The following is a 24,012-nucleotide window of genomic DNA, read 5'->3' on the forward strand; positions in this document are numbered from 1 at the left end:
ATGGGGGAGGAACCCAGGATGGGAGTTATATATTTTTTAATTGACTTAGGGATCTTCAACATTAAATGGTAATATTTTGTATTTAAAGTTTTAAATACCTTTATGAAACCTCAGTATTTAAGTTTCAGCTACAATCATCAGGGTACGTTTTTAAAATACGATGGGGGCTGCCATGCCAAGTTACTGATATTTTTTTTTGGCCACTGCTAATGTGTATGGCACATTTTTTTAAGGGAAAACAGTCATTGTTAGCACATGTTGCTAATGGTGGAGGCTGTGATGTGCCTGTGTGTGATATCTACTAAATTTAGCATTTTTCCCCTGTCACTTGGGGAAGCTCAACGAAAAATATTTGTACCTCTGGAAAGGGTCATGATAAACATTTTAAAAAAATGTTACACTCTGGTCACCCCCCTCTGCTGATGAATTAGGTACCATCCCTTGGTTAAATTTTTAAAAAAAAACTACAGTTAGCTGCATGAGTGTACTGTGTCAATGACTACCTTGAGCTAAAGGAGTCACAACTGTAGATGTTGTAATTTAGTTGCACACAATATTTTAATTTCAGGGGTAAACATTGTTTGTCCAGCTCTTATTGATGAAATTCGCCACGGTATACATACTTATCAAAATGAATAGCTTATTTTAAATATTTAGCCTGCTCTATGTAGCTGCGTGGCTAACTATATTCTGTACACCTCCAAACAATAAAGACCTTTTATACCTCTAAAGAGGAAATTGTTTTACAGATAACGACTGTATTAAGTGCTTCATCTATCCATGCATTGACAACATACCCATTTTTCCTTCACTCGGTTTCGTTTTGGCGTGAAACACCTTAAATCTTTAACTTTTCTCAGCAGAAGTCTGGCGTCCAAGAGCAGCGCCATCATGTGTGCAACACTTATTTTAGCCCGTCTTCCTATCGGGAACTGAAAAAAAAAGTTCCGCACGCACTGTCAATCAGTAGGCGGGCCTAACGCTAAATAAAATCCAATGGTTGGACCAGATCAAAGTCAGTAATCCCTTTTAGCCAATAGGAAGCGTTATCCGGTAAGCCTTCTAGTCGTTTCCTGCGTGTGAACGACCTCAAGTCCTCAAGCGAGAGAAGCGCTCCTGCTAACGAGCCGTCCTCTGTTTCGAAATTTGTGTGAATTTTATCGGTGTAACCATGGTTTTTGAGAGGAAGATGATCACGTACGACGACCCAGACGACGAGGTACTGAAAAAATACCGATATGTACCCGTGGAGTCACTTTTTGTATGTGTATATGACCATGTTACTCAACAGCTCAGCAGCCCGACTCTGCTGGTCAGTTTAGCGGTGAAACGAGCTCAGTGTCACTTGTAATATCTAACGTGGGAGGATGATTAAACTGTAAATTAAACCGCACATGAGTTTTTATAGATATCTTGCTCTTTTTGTTTCAAGGGTACGCCTCGGGTTTATGTAAGTTGTAACACAGATAGTTACTTTGATATCCATCCTTCAGTTAACGTGGGTACATCTAAAATATGTGGTAACATGGGTTTTTTTGTTGTATAATATAAAAATCATGTTTTTGACGAACATAGTAATTAGTATGTCCGTGATATTTTTGTCACTGATAAGGAGGAAGACGCACCTGCCGAGGAAGAAGAGGCGGAAGAGGAGGAGGAGGAGGAGGAAGAAGAAGAGGAAGAAATGGTGGTAAGTTTGTGTTTCTTCATAAATTTGATAAATATTTTTAGGACAAACCAAGAACACACCTGTCATCTTATACTAAACTCACAGAAAAACAAAAATATTGAAAGTATGGGGACTAAACACCTTTCATAACTGTATGGAAGATTTATAAGGACAGAAATGGGCAAAATATAAAAGTCACACATTGTGAGTGTAGAGGACATGATCCCACATTCAAGTAAAAAGATTATTAGGTTTGTACGACAATAAAAGAAAAACATGTTTTCCAGGTTCGTTCAGTGAAAAGAAGTAACCAGCAAATTTACTCAAATATTGTACTCAAGTACAATTTTGAGGTACCTGTACATTTCTGCAGTAACTCAATTTTCTGCTACCTTATACATCTGCTCCACCAAAATTCAGAGCTAAATATTGTTCTTTTTATTCCACTGCATTTATTTGAAAGCTTGAGCTACTTTGCAGATTCAGATTAATAATTTAAAATGTAATCAATAAATAAACTGTTACATATAAATAAAAAGAAAATATACCACATTTGCTTTTTGTCCCTCTCAGGACCCTCTAGAAACAATACGAGCCAAGTGCGAGCAGACCGAACACTGTGTGCACTACAGGGAGATACTGGAGACCTGCGAAGCCCGAGTTGGCTCGAGATCCAGCACCAGTGAGGAGTGCACAGAAGAACTGTTTGACTTCCTGCATGCACGGGACCATTGTGTAAGTGTGCGAGATGCAAAGAAGTGGAGAAAAATGGGATGTACCCTTCTTTCTCTTTCAGTGCCCAAACAACACCAGAAACCAGACAACAGTCGACTTGATTTTCCAGTGAAGATGCTAATTGTTTCTCCTTTCTCTTTACAGGTAGCACACAAGCTGTTCCACAAAGTGAAATGAAACTTCCTGCCCAGCCTCCACCACTTTCAGCTGTAGAATCTATTTAACTAAAAACAAACTGCTAAAATTGTAAAATAGTTCATCAAGGCAGTTTTGTTGTTTTTCTCCTGTGTTATAATGTAAATGTCTTTTTTGAGTACCTGGACTAAATACATGCCCCAGTGTGTAAAATGTGAGTGAGTGCTTGTATTAATAATTAGTGCAACAAAGTTGTTAAAAGTTGTGCAAAGACAGGGCTTAAACCATCAATCTCACTGTGGCCAGTTATTATGCAATAGCAAGTATTCTGCTCTGGAAATACATTTACCTCAGGTTTGGTCAGAGATGCATCAATCAGACCGGAAAATAAAGGCTTTCTTTGCTTTCCAAAATGTCTGAGTTGCGTCATTTTAACACATTTGATTCCACAGTGATACCAATGGAAGTGATTGCCTGAGTGTGCACTTACTAAGCTTTGAAGTCTGTCTGTGGTTGTGGGTCTGGTGGGAGAGAAAACGTACCATTCAGGCACACAGTTGGATGATATGACAAAGTATTGCATGGTTTAGAATTATTTGATACAAAAGTTTACAAACAGCAGGGTTTCTCCTACCATTACAAGGCTTGGGCACAGCGCCCAAAGCCAAAAGAACAGAAAACTGCCTAGACACGTTTTGTTATTTCTGGTCGAACTGCTACTGTCCTCAAGTGCTCTGTCGTGGGTGGGGCTGATGTCCCCCCCCCCCACACACACACACAAACACTTATCTATGTTCAATATAGATATTTTAACTTGTTTTCACTTTCCAATTACAATGTCAAAATATTAAGAATTAATAGTTTATTGCTCTTTGAAAGGACATTCATGCATAATTATGCTGCCATGTCTTTTTTTTAATCAATACATTTCTCTTTGTAATCCAATGATATATAAATATTTCTCAGAGTTAAAAGTTAATTGCTTTGTGAGTACTTTAATTATTTTGCTATTAAATTGTCTATAAAGCAGTGGCATAAGATGGTCTAGAAATGACAATAATAGCATTCATTGTAATTCTGGGACAATGTATCGGCCACAAAAAGTTATCCTGACAGGCCTCATCACAATCCAATGATGTTAAGAAAAGAAAAAAATACCGAACAATCATGCAGTCTTAGGAGGTAATGTTATTATATAAGAGGAACACTGGGGGCCAATTACAGGCAATGATGCCCTTTTATTTTGTTGTCCTTTTTTGCATTTTAAAACATAAAATTCAGTTTAGGAACATCAGTAAAAAGGAAAAAATAAAAATCTGTGTTGGCCTAAAAAAAAAACATTAAATATTAAATTGTGACAAGATTAAAATGTATTTCCCACTATTATGTGTAGTGGTTCAAAACAGCACTAAGAGTGCTCAATAAAAAAAACTCCAAGCTGACTAAAACTTTATTGAAATAGATGCCACCATCATTATAATAAATTAAAAATCAGTGTATAAAAATAAGCTCTTAAAAATACAAATAACCAGGAGGTGGCAGTGTGACTTCGAGTACTGCCAGTTAAAACAGGAATCGTGAGGTAGACCGTGATTGCAGATTTCTGTGATTGTTACAGTCATTTAAGAAAACTACATTTTCCCAAAAGGAATTAAACAGTATGGTATCATACAGATAACCATGCACACAGTGCATAATATCACAGGAGATGTAGATGAATTCACCTTCTCACCACAAGTTTTCTTTGTTGCTGCTGCCAAGAAAATCATCCATGGAGGCCTGCAGAGTGCAGCAGAGACAGATAAAGGTATTTTACAAGACTCAATAGTGTGTGAATAGTGTTTCATAAAGAGGATCTTCTGCAGCACTTCCAAAAGTGTTTGCATTTCTATGTATCATTTTTTGTGATCTTACAGAAATGCAAGAATTATAGGTTGTATTCAATGTACTCAACATGTCATGTTAAAACTAACTGTATTTCTGAAAAAGCTGAGATATCAATCAACCATGTCTGCAGGTATACATCCCCCTCAATACTCAGAACATGTGCATTCATCCCACTGATTTAAAACATGACAGTAACAGAGGACTTGTAACTAAAGTAATGACATTTCCACCACAAATTGATGCAGAAAAGGCACAAATTGGTGCATAGTAAGTCATCTGAATGCAGGAAATTAAATCTTTAATGCTCAAACTTTTCCTTTGGAGGGCCTCCAAACTCCAGTTTTCACATATGTCCCTGCCCGACATTGAAATGCAATAGGTAATGACAATGACATGAGGAAGAGTTCTGCACTCACCTGCATAAGCATCCTCTCCTTCCTCAGTTTCTTGTAGAAAACAAGAACATCTGGATCTGCCCTGACAACACTGGGGTCAAAGTCCATCACCCGCAGGCCTTCCAGGCTCCGAGCCCGAGACAAGGCCACATAAGCCTGGCCGCTCTCAAACACACGTGCCAGAGAGATCTCCACGCAGTCAAGTGTCATTCCCTAAAATTAATTTAAAAACACTAGTTATAGGCCAAAAAAGCAATTTTATAACCCCAGAACTGTCGTCTACAGACTGTCAACTTGTAGTTAAAAATCAAGCCGAAGATGCTTTTTGCCGCGAGGTGTCTGTACCCAATGTTGCTGTTTACACCCACAAGAGAGTATTCCTTGTCATCCTATCAAAATCAAAATATGATGTTTACACAAAGGGTAAAAATCCACTTTAAAAAAGCCAACATAGACTCACACATAACTTTAACCCATGTCTCCTGTGTGAAAGTCATGTGCTTCAGCCCATTCACCCACCATGTCCTACTCCCTCTACAAAATGTTGTTTTTAATACATCATCACCCAATTTTGTGGTACATTTGGTTTTTTTTCTTGTGAATTTACCACTTTTCTCTGGGAAAATATCTGAGACTGGCTAGTACTGGTTCTACCCATAACCTCTTTGCTCTAATACTAACAGCTGTGGACACGTCAACATGATGAGTACTAGCCAATCACAGCACTCAATAGGATCCATAATGACTTGTCGGAAGGAAACGTTGACATAACCGAATTGCTGCAGTATGACTAATCTATTCCGGATTCAAATAGACATTCTAAAATAAAACACTGATGGATTAATTTGCTATAATATCAAAAAACAAGATTCAAAGCGGTCTCGGCGATATTGCCGCCCCATCCTGTTATTTGCAGGAATGAGATTTCTTTTATGTTGGCTTATGTCCTCTGGAGGGCTGCAGGTGTGGGGGTTCCTTTATTTCCCCGTGCTTAAGCTCCTCTGCTGTAGATCAAACATTGATGACACGCTGGTCGTGACCACTGAACTCAATTACCTGGAGGGAGCTTTTTTTTTCCTTTGACCAATTTCAGAGTGTGAGGTCAGGATGTAGTTTGCAGCGGGTGCTGGTGGTGAGGCAGCTGAGTGATTGGTGATAACAGCTTGTTTGTGGGTAGCACTAATATTGGGCTGGTGTCTGATTAGGCCTCTGGAGCAATGTCCTACATCACATAACATTGTTGCACCTGGTCTTACTCACCTAGCCTGAGCCTCTCTGCCTCCTGTGCAATATTGAAGCTGTGAGTACGTCATTTTCTTGCCTGATACTAGTTTTTAGATGCTGTTATTAGATTCTACACAGACGGATGATGGCAAGTGAGGAGGAGAGAGGAGGGGCGATTAAACTGAGCAAAGTTTGTTTTTTTAAAAGATATTTTTAGGGCTTTTATTGCCTTTATTTGATATGACAGATAAAGCATGAATGGGGGAGAGAGAGAAGGGATGACATGCAGCAAAGGGCTGAGGCCAGACTCAAACCCACGGCCGCTGCAGTGAGGACACAACAAGCTCTTTCAGTAGACATAAACTTATGGTGAAAACACACCCAGAATGGTTACATTGCAGCGGGTTTTGTTGCTGCCGGGTGCAGCACTTACGCTCAAGTACTGGATCAGTTTCAGAAATTGTTGTCTCCATTAGTCACTTAGACTCAAAAGCATGGGGGAAAAAAAGGGTCCAGTTTGGAGAAAAAAAACAAACTTGCCCTTTAAGATTAATTGTCTGAGAGCTAACGGTGTCAGTAATGTCAAATGAGATATTTCACTGGACAAGTGAAAACTGGCCTGCTGGTGGTGCTAAAAAAAAACTTTTTTTTTAAAAATAGGGGATCTTAAAAGTTAAGGCAAATCAGCTGTGGCTCATAAATGCCTGCACAAAATTTCATGACAATGGCTACAAGATGCACAGTAACCTATTACTTGCAAGTATTGTGTTTCCACTACTTGGAAAAAAAATCTCTACTAGCCAATTTATAGAAAATGTGCTCCTGTAAAACATTATAATGAGATGATTCTTTTTATCTGAACTCAGCAGATATTTCTACATCGCTCTTCACTCTCCTTTTGATCTTAACCTTGAACGACAAGACATATCGTGAACAATGATTGAGCCACAAGGCCGGCTCAGAAACTGCAATCAAACCTGAGACCATGTCTAGCTGTCTGGTGACTAAACATGCAGTACAAAAGAAAAATGAATAAGTTTCAGGCAAATTGAATTCAAATTGCGTCATTTGAGTCATGCATTCAAAAAAAATAATGACATAGGTTTTCTATGGCAACAGTGAACAATGTCGACCAAAAAGAGAATGTCATCACAGTGATGTGGTGAGCTTTTGTCTGAGTATTTCTGTGCCTGTTGTAGCAGTTGTGGCTGTGACTAAACCTGTGCTCACCTGGCTCTTGTGGATGGAGATGGCCCAGGCCAGTTTGAGTGGCAGCTGCTGTCGACTCAGGTGGATCCCACCGCCAGACTTAAACACCCAGCGCTCAGGCTTCAGCACCTCTGTGACGCCACACATGAAACGCACGCGTGGGAGTCCTGAGGAAACAGAGAGGAATAAGTGTGGATGAAAATTTACCACCACCGTTACTACCGAAGACATAAATCTGTGGCATTTTCATTAAAGGAATCTGCAGTTTTGTTTCTACCTGACCTGCTGATACAACATGAAAGAACCTAAGGAGAAGTTTGGTATTTTTAAACCTGTTTTGTGTCTAAGGAAATAATGTGAACACTTTTTTGAAACTGAGCCAGTCTTGAGCACGAGAGCTGCAGACAGAGGCTGCAAAGTAACTACTCGGGGCATTTGGCACTTTCAATGTGCGTCCACTGAATGTCTGAAAACATTATGAACAGGACAGAAATTGACCTTTTTGTTAGAGTGAGGTGCTTTCTGTTTATCAGAACAGAAATAACTTTGGACGGAAACTGAATTTGCAAACATGCCACATTGCAGCCTGTTTCTCTGCTGCTGTTTGCAGCACTTTCACTCAATACTGCACCAATTTCAAAAATTGTTGTTCATACTAGTCAATCAGACACAAAAACTTGCAAGAATAGACTCCAGGTTGAAAATATCAAAGCTACTCTGAAGTTCTTCTATAAAATATACCCCAGTAACTATTCCTGAAAGTATCATCTGCTATTTTCTTGCCACAAAAGCTATACAGTATTTACAACTAAATATATAAAGATTGTCAATAAAGTCTGGCTTTTCCAAGCAAATGTTTCTGCAATATATTTCAAGATGACTACATAAATAAGATTCTGACCATGTTTTCCGGACTCAAAAGCCACCACGACTCCTCGTGCTCCATTCACCAGTCCTCGAGCGACATCCAGGTTCTTTGTTAGCATGACCTTAAAAAGAGAAGGCATTACCAAAAAAAATCCAAAGCGTCTTCAGTCAAAATGAGCGCAGTATTCTGAACACATTACAAAAGCGCAATGTTGCATGACAGATTGCAGTAGATTGTGTCAAGAGAATATAAAGTTATAAAGTGCACTAACCTGAGCTCCCACTTTGAGTTGGATCAGTCTGCTGACGGGACTGTGAGCATCTATCGTCTTCACCAGGGCTGGGTCGCTGTCCAGAGCCTCAAACACACGCACTGACCCTAAGGGAAGAAAAGAGAGCTTCATTACACATGTGTTTAATTAAAATAAAATAAAATTAAATAAAGGCAGAGTTTATCACATAGAAAATATGATCAGGGACAGAAAAACAAGAAAACTGCTGGTCAAACACACTCCTTACAGTTTCCTCATGCAATTAAGGCTAACAAAAATAAAAAACTATACTGGAGCAGAACACAACATGAGTCAGAAAGTTTAGCGGGATTAGGCTGACACTGAAATATCTTGAGGAAACAAGGTTTCAAGACTCAAGCCATGGGTAACAGTTCTGCCAATTTCCACCTGGATCTAAGCCAAACGCAGTATCACCTGTTTCAAGCTGAAAAGTAAGAATGAAATCAAACAAATTAAAACCTGGCAGCTGCTGGAGTTTGTTCTCGTTGGTGAGCTCCACGTCGTCCTTGTGTGTGCACAGCCTGGTCGCCAGAATGCCGTCCCTCTCGATGTGATGGTATGCGCTTTCCATCAGCTTGGCGGTGACTTCCTCTGTCACCCTGAATGGTTTTAATTCAGACAGAACTTTTCCTTTAGAAAAGCTATTTTTGCAGCAGAGAACAAACGTTCTTCAGAGTAAACAAAATGACCTGCTGTGACTGAAAGGCCAGTTCACAGCTCTAGATGCATTTATGCAATACACGTAACTAGACATATTATAATCAACATTTGGTACTCTCACATCACATTAGCTGTACAAAAACACATTTCCTAAATGTGCCCATTACTTTACCTGCCCACTCTCACTGCCTGCAGGAGAGAGATGAATGACTGGTCAGTTTGCCTCCGCACCTCCATTAGCTCCAAGTTGACCTGGATTACCTTACGCCAACTCCTGGCCTGAAGGAGGGAGAAATGTTTTTTCCAAAAATAACCATTAAATGAATACTTCAGCCACCATATAATTCTGAAATTAATTTCTCACCCTGTGTTATTTTGATTTCTTGAGGAAGACTTTGTTTTTCTCTCATGCTTCCACATTAAACAAAGAATCCAATAACAGAAAAAAAATCATCAATAAAGGGAAACAAAGGTGGCCGCACTTAACAACAGCAAAACTATTTGAAAAATTAATTTACAAACTGTCACACAACTTGTACAATACACACTTCCCCAAACAGACAGCCCTTTCTGACAGGAAACTGAAGTTAAACAAAAAAAATAACTTTTTTAAAGCCAGACTCCATCAACAAAAACAATAATTTTACTGAATACAGGAGCTGCTGGTCTAACACTGCCTCAATCAGTTTGTTAGTTTGTGTTATTGTGTGACTTTGATGTTTTAAATAGTTACTGGGATTCAACAAAGTCATGCAATAACACATACAAGTTAACTGATCAAGGCAGCAGTAGATCAACAGCTCCTGTGTTCAGCGAGGTAAAATTAATGCTTTTGTCAATGAAGTCTGGCTTTGAAGAGATTAAGATTCACTTTTTGTTCAGTTCCTGGTCAGTCAGGGCTGTCTGTTTGGGAAGTACTGACAATACAGCTGGGTAAATGAGATTTTGATTATACTGCACAAGTTGTGTAAGAGATGGTCAACGGATGTCTTGATATAGTTTTGCTGTTGATACATGGCTTATTTGCAGATTCTTTGTTCACTGTGGATCATACAAGGAAAACAAAGTTTTCTTCATGAATTCAAAGTAGCACTGGGTGAGTAACTGACATGCATGCTTTCCTTTTGGGGGGCAAAGTATTCCTTTAATGCTCTTCAGGAAGTTTGCAGATGACTCAGTACAGTACTGTCTCACATGTACTCTGATCAGCCTTTAAGTACATAAAAATAACAGAAAATCTCAAACACTTCTACAGTCCCAACACAAGACTGCTCTTTATATATGTTTTTTCTTTCACTTCCATAAGAACACACAAAATATGAGAATTCCCATTATCAACTCCACCTAAAAATATACCACATGAAAAATTTACAGACAGTTTAATTTATGTCTTTTTTAAAAGTAGGATTTATATCAGGGTAGTTGTACTGAGTTGCAGTAAATGACTGTAAACGATTCAATCGCTCTAATCCCCCATCAGGTAACTGACAACAGTTTTACCAAATGAATCACATTAACAAACAGGTGAGATCCATGAAGGTCTAACCTGGAAGCAGAAGCTGGCCTTTTCCTTTCCCTTAGAAACGGGAGGCAGCTGGAGGAAGTCACCGCATACGATCAGCTGGATGCCTCCAAACGGCTCAGTTGACCTCCTCACAGACCTACGCGAGCACAGTAAGATGTTGTGGTTCACTAGAGATGAATACAGTGATTGACATCAATAAGGCTGCAGTATTTTTGATGATCTGACAGTGTTCATCAGCTCCGCCAGGTGTGAGCCTGGAGGAGACTTTGAGCTTAGTCTTGAGTGTGGATGCATCTGTCTGCTTCTAATCTTGCAAACTACTGGCCTAATGAGCCTAGTATTTTAAGTGAACATGTATGACTGTATGCTCAAGGACTCCTCGTCTTTGCAGTGAATCACAGTTGTTGAAAATCCTGTTTTACTAACTGCTTTATGCTGTCACCGACTGCTGACTTTTCAATTAACCGGCCGCAAGTGTTTCTATTTGGCTAAAAAACACAAGCTTTACCATCTGTTGCAGGCCACATTTTGGCATGCGTTGTAGCTCAAAACTGACAGTCATAGAAAAGTTTGGCCTCACTCTGAACTAAAGCATCTGCAGAATAATTCCACACCCAATATGTTATTTTCCACCAAAGTTAAGCACAATATAGATGAACTGGTGCCCCTCTTCACGGCCATTTTGACTAAGCTAGCCAGGAGAGACAATTCCACTGGGCAGAGCCCTCCAGAGTCCACATGCGACCCACTTTTGGTCCGTTTGCCCCACAGCATCATACTACATCAGAATCACTTCAGAGGCATCGCGTCTTGACATAAGGTTCCTTTTTAAGTCTTTTTAAATTGTTTTTATTGTTGCTATTTCTCACTCTGTTGTTCTGCAGATTACAGAAAAAATTAATACTTTTAAAAATCTAGTTAAGAATGAAATAGTTCAAAAATGTGTGGCTGTGTTTTAAACCAATTGTCTTGATTATATTGTCTGTTTGCAGGAAAACTCAATCTGATGTGTGCAACACGTCATGGCTCAGTCAAAAAATAGATGGCACATGTATTTTTATTAGCTTCTGAAACATGCTACAATGCATCTTCTGTAATTACAAGAATTGTCTAGTGTGGCTGTGATCAACTCAGGAGACCTCCAAGCGGAAATCTGTACTCCACTGAGTGCACTTTCTAGCTTTTATATTTTGAAATCTTACATCCGATCTCCAATAAAATGTGTCAGACAGTATAAGCTCACATCAGAGCAATGCTGAGCTTTATTAAAAACTATTCTAACTGGAGCCATAAACTGTAAGACAAATAAATAGAAATGGATGTCTACATGTATTAAAATTCTTCACACTTGAAGTCTACCTGTGCTTAAACACTGTTACTGTAAATCTCTGAGGACCAGCATGATACGAACGGATATTAAAGAGAAGATCTGAGTCTGTAAGAAGTGTGTCATATTTAAAGTGTCCCATAAGGTGTGTTTGGAAACATTGTGCAACCTGATTTGGTTCTTTAGGATTTTGTTTTTTTACATACAGTCTGATGGATCTGGTGATCAGAATTTCAGGGTTGTTACTGGTTAAACAAAAAGGATCTTACTCTTTAAGAAAAAGTTCTGTCTCCGTAAGGATCCTTTCCATTATGTTGTCATACACTTATATTGACAATCTGAGCCTGTCAGTGACAAAAAAAACATGTATTGGATATAAATTGAGAGTACATACATCGTAAGTTTGCAACCCTTTTCGCAGCCTGTCTCACTCAGTACCCAACCAATTTCAAAAATGGTTGTTCCCATTAATCATTAGATAAAAAAAAAAAACATGGGAAAATAGGGTCCCGGTTTAAAAATACCAAAACGTACCCTCTAAGGACACACAGTGGTCAAGCACATGTAAAAGCTCTCCAACAGAAACAATCTAATCTTTCTTCACTTAAGATTTCCGTTAAGAAATACTATATTAGCATGAAGTGATTTTTTAGACTGACATCTCACCTGGCAACTGACTCAAGCTTGTCAAAGAACTGGGCCTCGACCATGGAGATCTCATCGATGATGAGGTGCCGACAGCTGGTCCAGTGCTGCAGCACGCCAGGCCTCTGAGCCAGCTCGATGCACTGCTCCAGTGGGGCAGAGCCGGAGCCGATACCTGCAGAGAGAGCACGGGTACAGGAGGATGAAGAGACAGATGGTCAGGGGGAACACGAATGAACACCATCTAATGTAAATACTCACATCACAGCGTGTACTGTATATTGAGATTTAATTAAAAAGGGTCTGTTAACGTGGAGAGACATCTGATACCGCCTCCTCGATTATATTAAAGATTCATAATCCGATATATGCCATCACACCGACATTGTCGTGGAGTCAAAGGCTGCAGCGCTACTTAAAAAAAAAGTAAACACAAAAGAAGAAATAGATACAAAGACGTGTTTTCTTTGTGTTGAAGGTACAGCAGACACTGATAAGTGGGGCTGAAACATTTAGTTGATCAACAGATATTTTTTTTTACTTCTTTTTCAGTAATTTTTATGGGAACATTTACAAAATTCAGTTTCTCCAGTGTGGTTTGCTGATTTTTACTTTTTGTATCATCGTAAAGTGAATATCCTTGAGTTTTGTAGCTTTGTTGAGATAAAACAAGCAATATGAAGATGCCACATTGGGGTCTGGGAAATTGTCATTATGGCATAAAAGCCTATTTTATTACAAACTCAGGGTCCAGGTAAAATTGCTAAGAAAATAATCAGATTATTCAATCGTGAAAAAAACAGTTAGTTGCTTCTCTACTGATTAGATTTCTGCCCCCTGTTTTGGGTCCATCAGTACAGCCTAATTTTAGGTGAGACCTTAAATGAAACCAGCAAATTGATAACATTGATAACATGCAATATGACTTATTTATGTTGAGTGAAAAAAAACTCTGGACATCTCTCATCCATGATTAAATGTTATTTGCAGACACATTTGTGCCTGTCGTTTATATATATATATATAAAAAAAAAATTTTTTTTTAAAAAAAGTATCTCCTCAGAGAAATGGTGACTGACCAGCAAAGCTGTGTAACGTTGTTCCTCCGATGTGACACGCAGCCACTCCAGTGCTGGCGGTTGCAAAGGTGCTCTTTGGAGGAAGAGATCCCATGATCCTTTTCAGTAAAAAGGACTTCCCTGTACCTGAAAAACACATTCACAAAAGCTTAGAAGAAATAATGATACAAAGGATTGTAGGTTACTGTTTGTATACAAGCTTGCTAGTGAAAGTTAAAGTAAAAGCCAACCCTGGACTTGTGTTTCGCCTTGCTACATTTGCGTTTTTTGGTGTCTTAGATGCCTGCTGATTACAGTCTGGCAACTGGACACTGTCTTTTATAAAGCCCCGACCTCACCTGAGCACTGTACACCCTGTACACGCCTATAAGCATCCTGAAAACAGAAAATATGAAAATACAGGCAGAGTGTCTGTAGAAAAATACACGACACACACTGAGAGTGGTCGTGAGTGATTATTAAGAGGAATTACAATAGGGTCCTCGGGCAAAATGCATTTTAAAAAACACAATTCATGGAAAAACACCATAAATGTGTCATGACAGAAGATTTAAATCAGATTCTGTGGAGGAAATGTTGGAGACAATTGCCTAAAACTTGCTACCTAGATGACAGCATCAGTAAGATATAATAAATCTGTAACACCGTTACAGAATATATAATGTAATTCTTTTAGACAAATCCTCCAGAAAGCAGCAAGTATTTTGGCTCCTTTGTGTGATGCTCTTTCAATTTAGATATTACTTTAATTGTCCCTGGGGAAAATTGTCCTAGACGTAAAAGATGCCATATAGAAACACATATTGCAAAAACAAAGTGCAAACACAGAATGCGACACCGCCCCTCATTTCACATCCTCCTCATGTCCTCAGTTTTTGTTACCTCAAAATGAGCCATTTATATCTACATATATAATTATATACACTTATATACTGTATATCTACATACATATTCTATACCAAGGAGACTGCAGTGTTGCACCACCATGTTTGTACAGTAGCCTACAATGGACAAAGGGAACAAAAGCTCTAGAAAGGGCCATGGGTGTTTTCACATCGGTCTAAGTAGTTTGCAGCTCTGTTGTGACAAGAGTGTCAGAAAAGCACTGTTGACATTAAACTGCTTTATTCAGTGTTTTTAAGGGTTTAAATCACCAGGTCCGTTTGTAAAAACCTCCTGAATGTCTGGATCTTACGTTATCAAAGATAAAAAGTGAGCACACATCAGCAGGTGCTGGGCTAGTGGCCTGTCTGCAACGAGCCACAGCTTTTAACTTTGGACTCACTCCCCGTGAGGTACGTGCATTTGACACACCAGTTAAAAAGTTAGACATCAGTAGGAATTGGTTATGTATGTACCCTTTTTTTAATGTATATTTTTTGGGGAATTTTTTATTCTTCACTCTTGATATTACGACTTACACCCAGTAGTGGGACAGGTTTTAACAATGTAAGTCCTTGTTTTTGACATCAATTAATCCTGTAATACAGTTGAAGTTGGAAACATTGCTATCTGTGGTAATCAAATAAGGGTACTTTGTGTCATAATTTGAGTGCTGTTCGACAAAACAAAGAAAAAAAAATCAGCAAGTTACAGGTGCTGATATAAAAAATGTTCAAAATGTTTCTTAAAATTATGGACGGTATTACACATTTCAGCTCTTTGGAGTATTCATGGTGTGTTTTTTTTTTTTTTTCTGTGTTTCTCTATGTTGGAGCTGCTCATAACTAATTGCCCCCACTGGGATTAATACAGTTTGAATTGAATAGACAAGGGTTTCTGGAAACTTGCTAAATGCTATTTGATCTTTTGTTCAACACTAACCCGCACTTCCAGTGAAGAAGACGTTTTTGCCGCTCAGCACAGCACTGAGGACAGCAGCCTGGTCTTTGTTCAGCTTACGTGATGGCAGAGAGAGAGTGGGCTTTTTGTTTGGGTTGGCCTTCACCTGAAACAATCAATACACAGTCATTAAAAAGACTAGATACAAACATGGTGGTCGATCCAGGGAGATAATGTCGGTGCAGCTACAAATAAAGAGACTTTAAAGGGACCTCAAGATAATTATGTCATAATGTCGGGAAAACACAATTTCATTATCTCGAGATCTCAAGAAAATTATTCAGTGATCTCGGAAAAACGTATGAATGCATGGCTGCTTTGGGCTTCCGTAGAAAAAGTACCCCTTACAATCCAGTTAAAAAGAGCAACCTAAAGTATCCCTTTAAAGTGAGGAAAGGTGTGTTTTATTGAGTTTAATCAACTCACTGGGCTGAAGTTAGTTTCACTCCTGGACCTCTTCACCTGCTGTCCTGTCCCTGCAGCAGCAGTCTTATTGGTGCGGTCTGTCAGTCCTCTGGGAGCCTCTTTGCTCCTCAGCTCGTTGACTTTCTGGATGTCCCTCTGCTGCAGGGGGCTGATGGCCTCGAAGCTGCGGGGCAGACCGGCTTTGAGCTTCTCTCGGTCGCTCAGAGGCTTCGTGCCCTGCAGGGCCTGGTGCTTGATGCTCAGGGTTTTGAGGAAGATGTTGAGCCGGTCCGGGGGACAGTTGGAGATGAGCACCTGGATGTTTTCACGGAGCAGTTTGACAGTGCACTTCCCATCTCTGACGAACTTTGTGAAGAGTTTGAACTCTTTCAGATGGTAATTTTGCGGGACTTTCCCGTCGTGGATCCGCAGGATGATCTCCTGGAACTCGTTCCGGCCCAGAACCACAGAGGCTTTACGGATGACCTGCCTCCGGGTGGCCTGGCCCGAGATGTTGAGCTGCTCCACCGTCACACAGCACTGCAGCTGCGCGCCGTCCTCCCCGGATAACATCACTGAAACTTCACGCCAAATACAAGAGTTCACGTTTATCAATAAACTGCAGTTTGCGTTGTTTTAAAAAAAAAAAAAACTTCCTGAACTGCAATCATGTAACATCTCCACAGCTGTGTTTCATTCAATCAGCACAGACATCGCGACCTCGTGCAAGAATTTATTTTGACTGCGTGATCAAAACAAACTTTGAATGACACTTTGTTTACGAAAACCTTAGCTTCAGCTCTTACCTTTGTTTTGACACAGATTTGGCCTTAATCTTTGTCTTTCTTCCTCTTCGTGCAGCTTCTCTCCTCTCTGTGAAGGCGAACAACGATTTTCAAATTGTCGGGTGCGTGAATTCAGCCAATAGCTGAGCGACGCTGCGGACCAATCAGGAGGAGGAGGTTTAAAGTCGCATCCAATGAGAGTGCGATAAGGGACGCCCCCTTGGCTACGCCGACCAATCGCTGCTATTTTAACTGGCGACGTCATCTTTGTGTGAGATACACATGGCTATGCGGAAATGGTAACTTCAGCGTTAAAGTTTAACATTAAAAATGTGCTTTCTCTTGCCTTTTTCATGTGCACGCGTTATGTAATTGTAGGTTTCAGTATTTAAATAAAGCGTGATCAAATGTTCATGTCTGGCAATGGGCGTGCTAGTAAACGCCCTTGGATTTGTAAGATGTCTTCATTAATTTTTTTCTTTAATAGCCTATGTGTTAAATATCTTCACCTAACAAACGAAAAGCAGTGTGGAACATAAGAAGACAACAAAAGCAAAAAAACTAACTTAAAGTAATAGATATGACAGAAATCATAGACATGTATTGTTTAGTTTTCTTCATAAATACAAAGAATGTACAAATTTCAAGAAATAAGTGCATTTTGAAAAGTGGTTTTTTTTTTAAAGCTAGGGGAAAATGTCAAGGGAAAAAGAAAAAAAAAGCTTTAAAAAACTAAATTTATAGCAAATTTTTATAATTACACATTTTAAATTATGTTATAGAATTATCATTTTTAAAGCACCTTTTCCAGGTTGTTTCCTTTTAAATAATATAATTTTTTTTTTCCTTAGGTAATTTTCTTACATTTTTTAAAAAAACTTATTTCTAGCTAATTTTTGGATCATTTCTTCTTTAGTTACTCATTGCCTTCTTCCTGTGTTTTTTGAAGAAATCAAGTCAATTTTCTCAGGTTTCAAAGGGTGAATGTCTTTGTCACATTAATCCCATATCAATAGTTAATAGTAAAATATTAGAAAATGTTGCAATGTCTTAATGCAGCACATATGTAACATAAATAGGAACGAGTTTCAGGATATAATTGAGCAATTCAGGCCCACATCCATATCACTCTAACTTTTATTGTGAAATGTCTTACAAACTATGCACACTAACAGCACTATTTTCAAGCAAAATTCAACATGAAATGTGAGCTTTTAAACTAGGTGAGATAGTTTGGAATTTATTTTCTTCTCTTAGCTCCTGTGTCACCCGAACTAATGCGGGTCATCTTATTTCACCCTCACTGTGAAACAATACAGGTTAATTGTGATTCCAACTGGTGGACATGTCGTGTAGCTATGAAGAACACAGTGAGAGATAATGAGTTTTTAATAACTGTGCTCTCTGAGAGGTCAGTGATAATCTACTGCTGCCCACATAACGAGAAAGTGAAGATGGGAGATGGAGGGAGATGAAAGAGAGGGACAGCTCTTCATGTGATTTCTGATTAATTCTCACCCTCCAGCCAATTCTGAATTAAAGGACAATTATTTAATATGCAAAATGAAAGCATATGAAACTACAAGGTTACCTTTGTAATATTTTACTTGGTCAGAAGGGGAATAGGATTTTTAGTCCAAGCCTGCAGCTTTGACCTACGAAAGAGTATTAGCAAAAAGAAAAAAAAAAAGAAGAAGAAAAGAACACCACCTACAGCGACAAAACAACAAAAAACCCAAACAAACAAAAGGTTAATGACCTGAAAACTGTTCGAAAAATTATTTAAAAAAAAATCTGTTACATAATTTAAATCTAAACTATGATAATAAGAAAAAGTGAACAGCAAACTTTTCTCTAGCTTAAAAAACAAACTATAAATCTACTGATTTCTTGCAATCTGTGAGATATTTCTTGTCAAGCTGCTCATTGCCTTTTTGTCTATTAAAATGATCTCAACAAACCAATTTGCTTCAAAGGTTTCAGTACAATTGAAAGGCGTCTGAATGCAACCCAAGCAAAATTATGTGGCTCCAGGTGTTGAAGGGTTAAATGCAGTCTCTTTACAAAATAAACTAAGAACATAGGTAAATATTGTTGTTTTTATGTTCACTTTCTCTGGTTCAGGGAACAAAAGTATGTGCGTCTCATACCGCCACTAAAGGTTACGTCAATATCTAGGCGCCAAGAGTTGGTATTCAACGAGTCAGGTGTGAGACGGGGTTAAAATAGCTGGCCTATTAGACAGATGGAAGAGTATACCTCTTGATTACACCTACGCGTAAATAGGCCATTTCAAAATTAACAACATTAACATTTTTAAATGGGTTCCTGGGTGAATGACATCAGCTTACAGGAAGCTTACACAAATCCAGTGAAACGGTTGATTCAAAGAGGATATGTTGTATCACAAGACAATTTGATGGACCAGAGGAGTGGATTTAAAAAAAAAAAAAAAAGTCCTCCTACTTTGATTTATCTCTTCTTATGTCTGGGACTGTAATGCCAAAGGTCAATTTTATTCTTGCCATTTCAACTTTATTTTCAAAATGCAAAAAAAAAAAAAAAAAAATTCCATTCCTTTTTCATTTATTTTTCCTTACGTCTGGTCCTAATACTCAAGTGTGCTGACTTCTCCATTCAGGTGTGATTGTGAATATTAATTACGATTAATTACAACATGCAGGTTCCTCTCCATTGAACTGCTTCATCACACCCTCATTATCTTTTAGTACTACACACACACACACACACACATGCATCCAACATAGCAACAAACCATTTATCATATTCACATATCTGTACTTTCTGTGCGACTGTGCGACGTTTCCCAGAACCTGATGAGATGGGAAAACATACGTCAAAAGTCGAGTTGCTGTCATTAGACAAGGTTGACTGAATCCAGTAAATTTTAAAATGACTAACACTCAGATCTTTCAGCTGAGGGGGCAATGACCTGTCAGAGGCAGGGTGAGGGTGTTTGATAAGTGTGTGAGACTGCAGGAATAAAGACATGCACACTAATCATCAGTCTGAAGGTGATGTGGAAGACAAAGTAACAGGACACTTCATGAAGAAAAACATGATCACATCCTACATTAAACTGTTAAATATCATCACTGCCTTAATGTTTAGAAATGGCTCTGTGACATGAAACTTCTTACACTCAAAATGGTGTGTTATTATAGTGCAAATCACAAGTAAAGCTTTATATTCCACAGTGTTGGCTTGTTGAATGATCAGCTAATTAGACTCCAAATCTTACATGCTGGATAGAGGGATAAAAAAAAAAAAAAAACTTTCCATCTCAGAGATTGTTCATCAGGATACACCATTACTGTTATGAAGAGCAACAAATTCTGCGTCAGGCCAACCTAGCCAACAGGTACATTTATAGTAAACATCAGCCTCTGATCTCACTGCAGATGCTCCAGCCCATGCGGTAAGTATGAGCTCAACACATCACATGGCTCTCCCGAAACCACAACAACTTTTAATGCTCTGTATTGCAGATAAACAGAAAATGAACAGCAGCAACACTAATTTCCCAGCATTATATGAAAATGGAAAGATCCATCTAATGTGCGTTACAAAAAGGGACATTGGAAGTAATATATAAGGCGCAGCATGTTTTTAAAATGCATTTGAAGCTCACGGAGCCTTACAGCAGTAATATGCATTAATATACATTTTCATTAAAGCTGAGTGACTTTTGTTTAATGGCACAGGCCATTTACAATTTCCATCTAACCTTTAATACTCTAATCACTAAGAGGACAAATGGGGAATGCTGATGCCTCTCACCTCCTACAATCCACTGACCTTATTATTGACTTAAGGGCAGTATGCAAACACCACATTATTAAGCAAACAACAGTGACTCATAAGATGAATGCGCGTTTCTTTGTTTTGAATATTGTGGGTGTTGATGTTGTGCTGCTCACATAATTCCAAGGCTGGTTTCATACAGCACACTGAGTTACTCTGCTCGCCCATCTGACACAAGCTAATGATGGTTTCATTCACAAAAACACAGAGCAAAGGTGCACAATTATGTCAAGTAAGAGCAAAATCGACATTATTTCTTCATTTTATTTTTCCTCTTTTCTTCTCTTTTTTTCATTGCCTTTGCCATGACGTGTTTCTGTGCGCTACAGCAGACCTTACTTGTTCCTTGTCAAAGTAAAGGGCACAAAAACTCAACTGTTCACCTATACATCCTCCCATACACACACACACCCCTGACTAATGTCTGTAGAGCTACTTTGCATTGCAGCAGCTAATTATGTGTTGCTCTTTAATGTGCACTCTAAGAGCAGCTGCAAACCCAGTAATGCAGTCTGTGTGTGGTTCATTTTGAATTATTTATGCAGAGGGATAAGATCGGGAAGTTGTAAACTCACTGTTGTACCTCAGCAAACCCTTCATGTTCCAGATGAGGGTAAAGCCAAGAAAGAATTTGTTAATCAAATCAAATGAGTGAAGTCTTTGATCAAATGACTCCCTCCATGTAGAGTGATCCTTTGTTTTCTCTGGTTTCAGTTTCCCTCATTCATGCTCTATAAATGCAATTTAATATTTACATTTAATCTTTAACTTCCAAATCTGTATCAAGTGTGTTTGTTTTGAATGAGAAGTTCATGCAGGTGGTTCAGTACGACTTAAATGTCACATACACATGAAAGAGCACACTTTTCAAACCTCAGGAACACAATACCACAAAAGGGTCCAGAGTTATTTTCTCAACTTTAACCGACTTGCTCGTTTCCAGGGGTAGACAGTCTCTATACAATCACTCAAGTGTTGAGTATAACCTTTGGTAAAAGAAGTATTCAGATCCTTTATTTAAGTAAAAGTACAAAATACTCTGTTACAAGTAAAAGTCCTACACTGAAAATGTTATTAAAGTAAATGTAATCAGCAAAATGTAGCCCACTTGTAAAAAGTAAAAGTACCCAATGCAGAAAAAGATTAAAAAAAAAATAAAAAAAGAAAAATAACACACAATCCAAAAAAATACATAATAAAAATAAAATATTAGAAAAAACAAATACTATAAACCTATTGGGACTCATTTAAGATTTTTATGCATACTATCCCAAAGAGCATACAGTCAACGTTTATTCAAGTAAAAATATTGTTCTGGCCTATAATAATAATGATGGGTTATAATAATGATTAATGGTTCCTGCATAATACTATTGAAGCATATTAGTGCCCTGAAGAGGACCCTTTAGAAGAATAGTGTCTCATTATTTCAGTACAGGAGCGATTTGGCTTCTGACTCACCCTGCTTATCAGAGTATGCAAATGACGACTGTGACACTGAGCCCCGCACATTCATAACCCGATCCTTTACTTACATCTCGGACATCTCAGGCAATTAGATCCTCTGAGGGAAGAGAGGAAAAAGATGGAAGGTGCGTAAATGAGGACGGATAGAGACACCAAGCATGAGAGGACACTAGAGAGAGAGACGTCACTTCATCTCAAGTAAAATACAAATGGAAGAGTCCTTGTGATGTATCAGTAGAGGATGTATTCTGAGACCAAAATCAATCAGGTGAAATGGAAGAACCAAAACAAATAATCCATCACTTTTGATACACCCATTTGTTTGTGGTTACTGAACACACACAAGTCTTCGTGAGTCAGACAGCACATGGGAAAGATCAATATTTCTAACAGTGTGACATAAAAAAGCACATTATAGACAGTACAAATATATAACAACTCAATTCCTTTCCTGAAAGAGACAGCGGGGGTGAAGTTAAGATGCTGAATCCCCTGTACCCATCAAAGCCACAGAGCTAGACAGGTATTAGTACTTCCTAGTGGTGCAAAGCATTGTGGGAGGATTACCAGTGACTTGGACAGTAAAGCTTTGACATAACACTACTGAAGAAAGTTGGACAATAAGATGAGGCTTAACATAGCAGTCGGTATAGAAAGGGACAGTTTACTCACCTGAGTAGAGGAGTAGTTTGGTGTCAATATGACTCATGAATTCATCTGAATGTAAAGGATGCATCCTCTGGGGAACAAGAATTAGTCACTATTACAGTAGAATGCTTTGCAGATTTTGAGGTACATTAAATACAAGTGGAAACAACTGAGAGAACTTGTTCAGTTCTCTGTATCTTACATGGTCGTAAATAAGTAAGACAAACTCAAGTATTTTTAAAAGAGAAAGTTCCCCACATAATCCCAATTCCCATTACCTGCTGTGCTATTTATCAGTCTTGATCTTTTTTGGTGGAATTTGTGGATCAAACTTATCATGTCTTTTTTTTCTTTTTGGTATTCATACGTTTTAACTACTGTTTTTGTTGTATTGTACATGTTTGAAATAAAGTCATAAATCGATTAAATGTCAGCATCATGACAATGTTGACAATAATATGCCTCTGATTCCTCCGTTTGATTATTTTAATTTCTTCATTTTGTTTTCATCTTGAACAATCTTGTGTAATTTTCTATTTTAATAAGGGACGCTTTCCCTAAAAAACAAACTCATGTTTTTAAAACAGGTCTGAGCAAAACATCATGTCTTTACCATGGAAACGTTACATCCACTGCGGTAATAGGCTGCTGTTGTCATTTTGCAATTTAGGCTTACAGCGCTTTACCAAAAATCTGCAGTAAATTATAAAACAAAAGTACCGACAACTGAAAACCCACTTCACAGAAGAAAACAAGTTCTTTACGATCCACATATTAAAACTATGACTTCTCTACAGGTAAATGAAATACTACATTCTATATCATTGTAAGAATAAAGGGCACATTTTGAACCATGATCACTTAAAACTGTAACTTGAGATCAGTTTAACAAACTTCTCACGTGTTGTGACAGTACATAGTGTTTTTTCTTTTCTCTTAATGAATGATGACAGATGGCAGTGCCATCACGTGTTTATCAGCCAGTGAGGTGTTCGGTACTGCCAGAGAGCTGACAGTCCGTCTGCAGTAATGAGACGGCTAAGTTGTCTAATTTCAACTTACTCACTGGCAAAAAAAATATTGGAGAGCAACTTTGAGAAGCTATTTTAGGAAAATATAGCCGAGATATTCTGTCTGAGTGACTCTGAAAGGGGAAAAAAGACAAATTGTAACCACCCACAGAAAAGGGAAGTCAATACATGACTGTGGCATGATCTGTGGTTTGTGTCTCGGATGTTTTTCACAGCTCAAATATTTCAATTAGCGGAGGTAAATTGTTGTTTGGCAGCGAAGATAATGATGACACACAGAGATGATGACAGATAAGTGACTCATTCTTTTATCAATTAATTGGTTTGCCTGTGGCACCGTGTCTCCGGCTCTCTGTCTC

General features: G+C 38.5%; 3 protein-coding genes across 4 annotated transcripts in view; 1 reads left to right on the forward strand and 2 right to left on the reverse strand.

The window, feature by feature from the left end:
- Positions 1-952, reverse strand: part of nsun4 (NOP2/Sun RNA methyltransferase 4) — a 96,654-nt gene extending 95,702 nt beyond the window's left edge. For both annotated transcript variants that reach the window (XM_088085252.1, XM_042498477.2), the window contains exon 1: positions 798-952. In XM_088085252.1, coding sequence (XP_087941378.1) covers positions 798-893 — 96 coding nt within the window. In that variant the 5' untranslated portion in view covers positions 894-952. The remainder of the gene's footprint in view (positions 1-797) is intronic.
- Positions 953-1,059: 107 nt separating this feature from the next.
- Positions 1,060-2,952, forward strand: LOC121951685 (cytochrome b-c1 complex subunit 6, mitochondrial-like). Its single transcript, XM_042498120.2, has 4 exons — positions 1,060-1,219; positions 1,613-1,690; positions 2,243-2,404; positions 2,549-2,952. The coding sequence occupies exons 1-4, from the start codon at positions 1,172-1,174 to the stop codon at positions 2,579-2,581; spliced, it is 321 nt and encodes a 106-aa protein (XP_042354054.1). The 5' UTR covers positions 1,060-1,171; the 3' UTR covers positions 2,582-2,952.
- Positions 2,953-3,752: 800 nt separating this feature from the next.
- Positions 3,753-16,854, reverse strand: pif1 (PIF1 5'-to-3' DNA helicase homolog (S. cerevisiae)). Its single transcript, XM_042498121.2, has 13 exons — positions 16,704-16,854; positions 15,919-16,478; positions 15,475-15,598; positions 13,651-13,776; positions 12,593-12,746; positions 10,621-10,735; positions 9,247-9,353; positions 8,874-9,013; positions 8,394-8,500; positions 8,156-8,243; positions 7,276-7,421; positions 4,843-5,034; positions 3,753-4,318 (listed from the first exon to the last, which is right to left on the reverse strand). Exons 2-13 carry the CDS (start codon positions 16,468-16,470, stop codon positions 4,268-4,270), a joined length of 1,902 nt encoding a protein of 633 aa, XP_042354055.2. The 5' UTR covers positions 16,471-16,478; positions 16,704-16,854; the 3' UTR covers positions 3,753-4,267.
- Between the last annotated feature and the right edge of the window lie 7,158 nt (positions 16,855-24,012).

The sequence above is a fragment of the Plectropomus leopardus genome, chromosome 12, assembly GCF_026936395.1.
Source record: "Plectropomus leopardus strain MGB_pleo_1.0 chromosome 12, ASM2693639v1, whole genome shotgun sequence".
NCBI classification, from domain to species: domain Eukaryota; kingdom Metazoa; phylum Chordata; class Actinopteri; order Perciformes; family Serranidae; genus Plectropomus; species Plectropomus leopardus.

Excerpts from the sequence above, each read along its gene's own strand:
- pif1 (XM_042498121.2), bottom strand. The coding sequence starts at position 16,470 with ATGTTATCCGGGGAGGACGGCGCGCAGCTGCAGTGCTGTGTGACGGTG. Across the intron at positions 15,599-15,918 it reads GTGAAACTAACTTCAGCCCA|GTGAAGGCCAACCCAAACAA; the intron begins GTGAGTTGATTA and ends TGATTGTTTCAG. Across the intron at positions 4,319-4,842 it reads AGGAGAGGATGCTTATGCAG|GCCTCCATGGATGATTTTCT; the intron begins GTGAGTGCAGAA and ends TGCACTCTGCAG.
- LOC121951685 (XM_042498120.2), top strand. The coding sequence starts at position 1,172 with ATGGTTTTTGAGAGGAAGATGATCACGTACGACGACCCAGACGACGAG. Across the intron at positions 1,691-2,242 it reads AAGAAGAGGAAGAAATGGTG|GACCCTCTAGAAACAATACG; the intron begins GTAAGTTTGTGT and ends TGTCCCTCTCAG. Across the intron at positions 2,405-2,548 it reads TGCATGCACGGGACCATTGT|GTAGCACACAAGCTGTTCCA; the intron begins GTAAGTGTGCGA and ends TTCTCTTTACAG.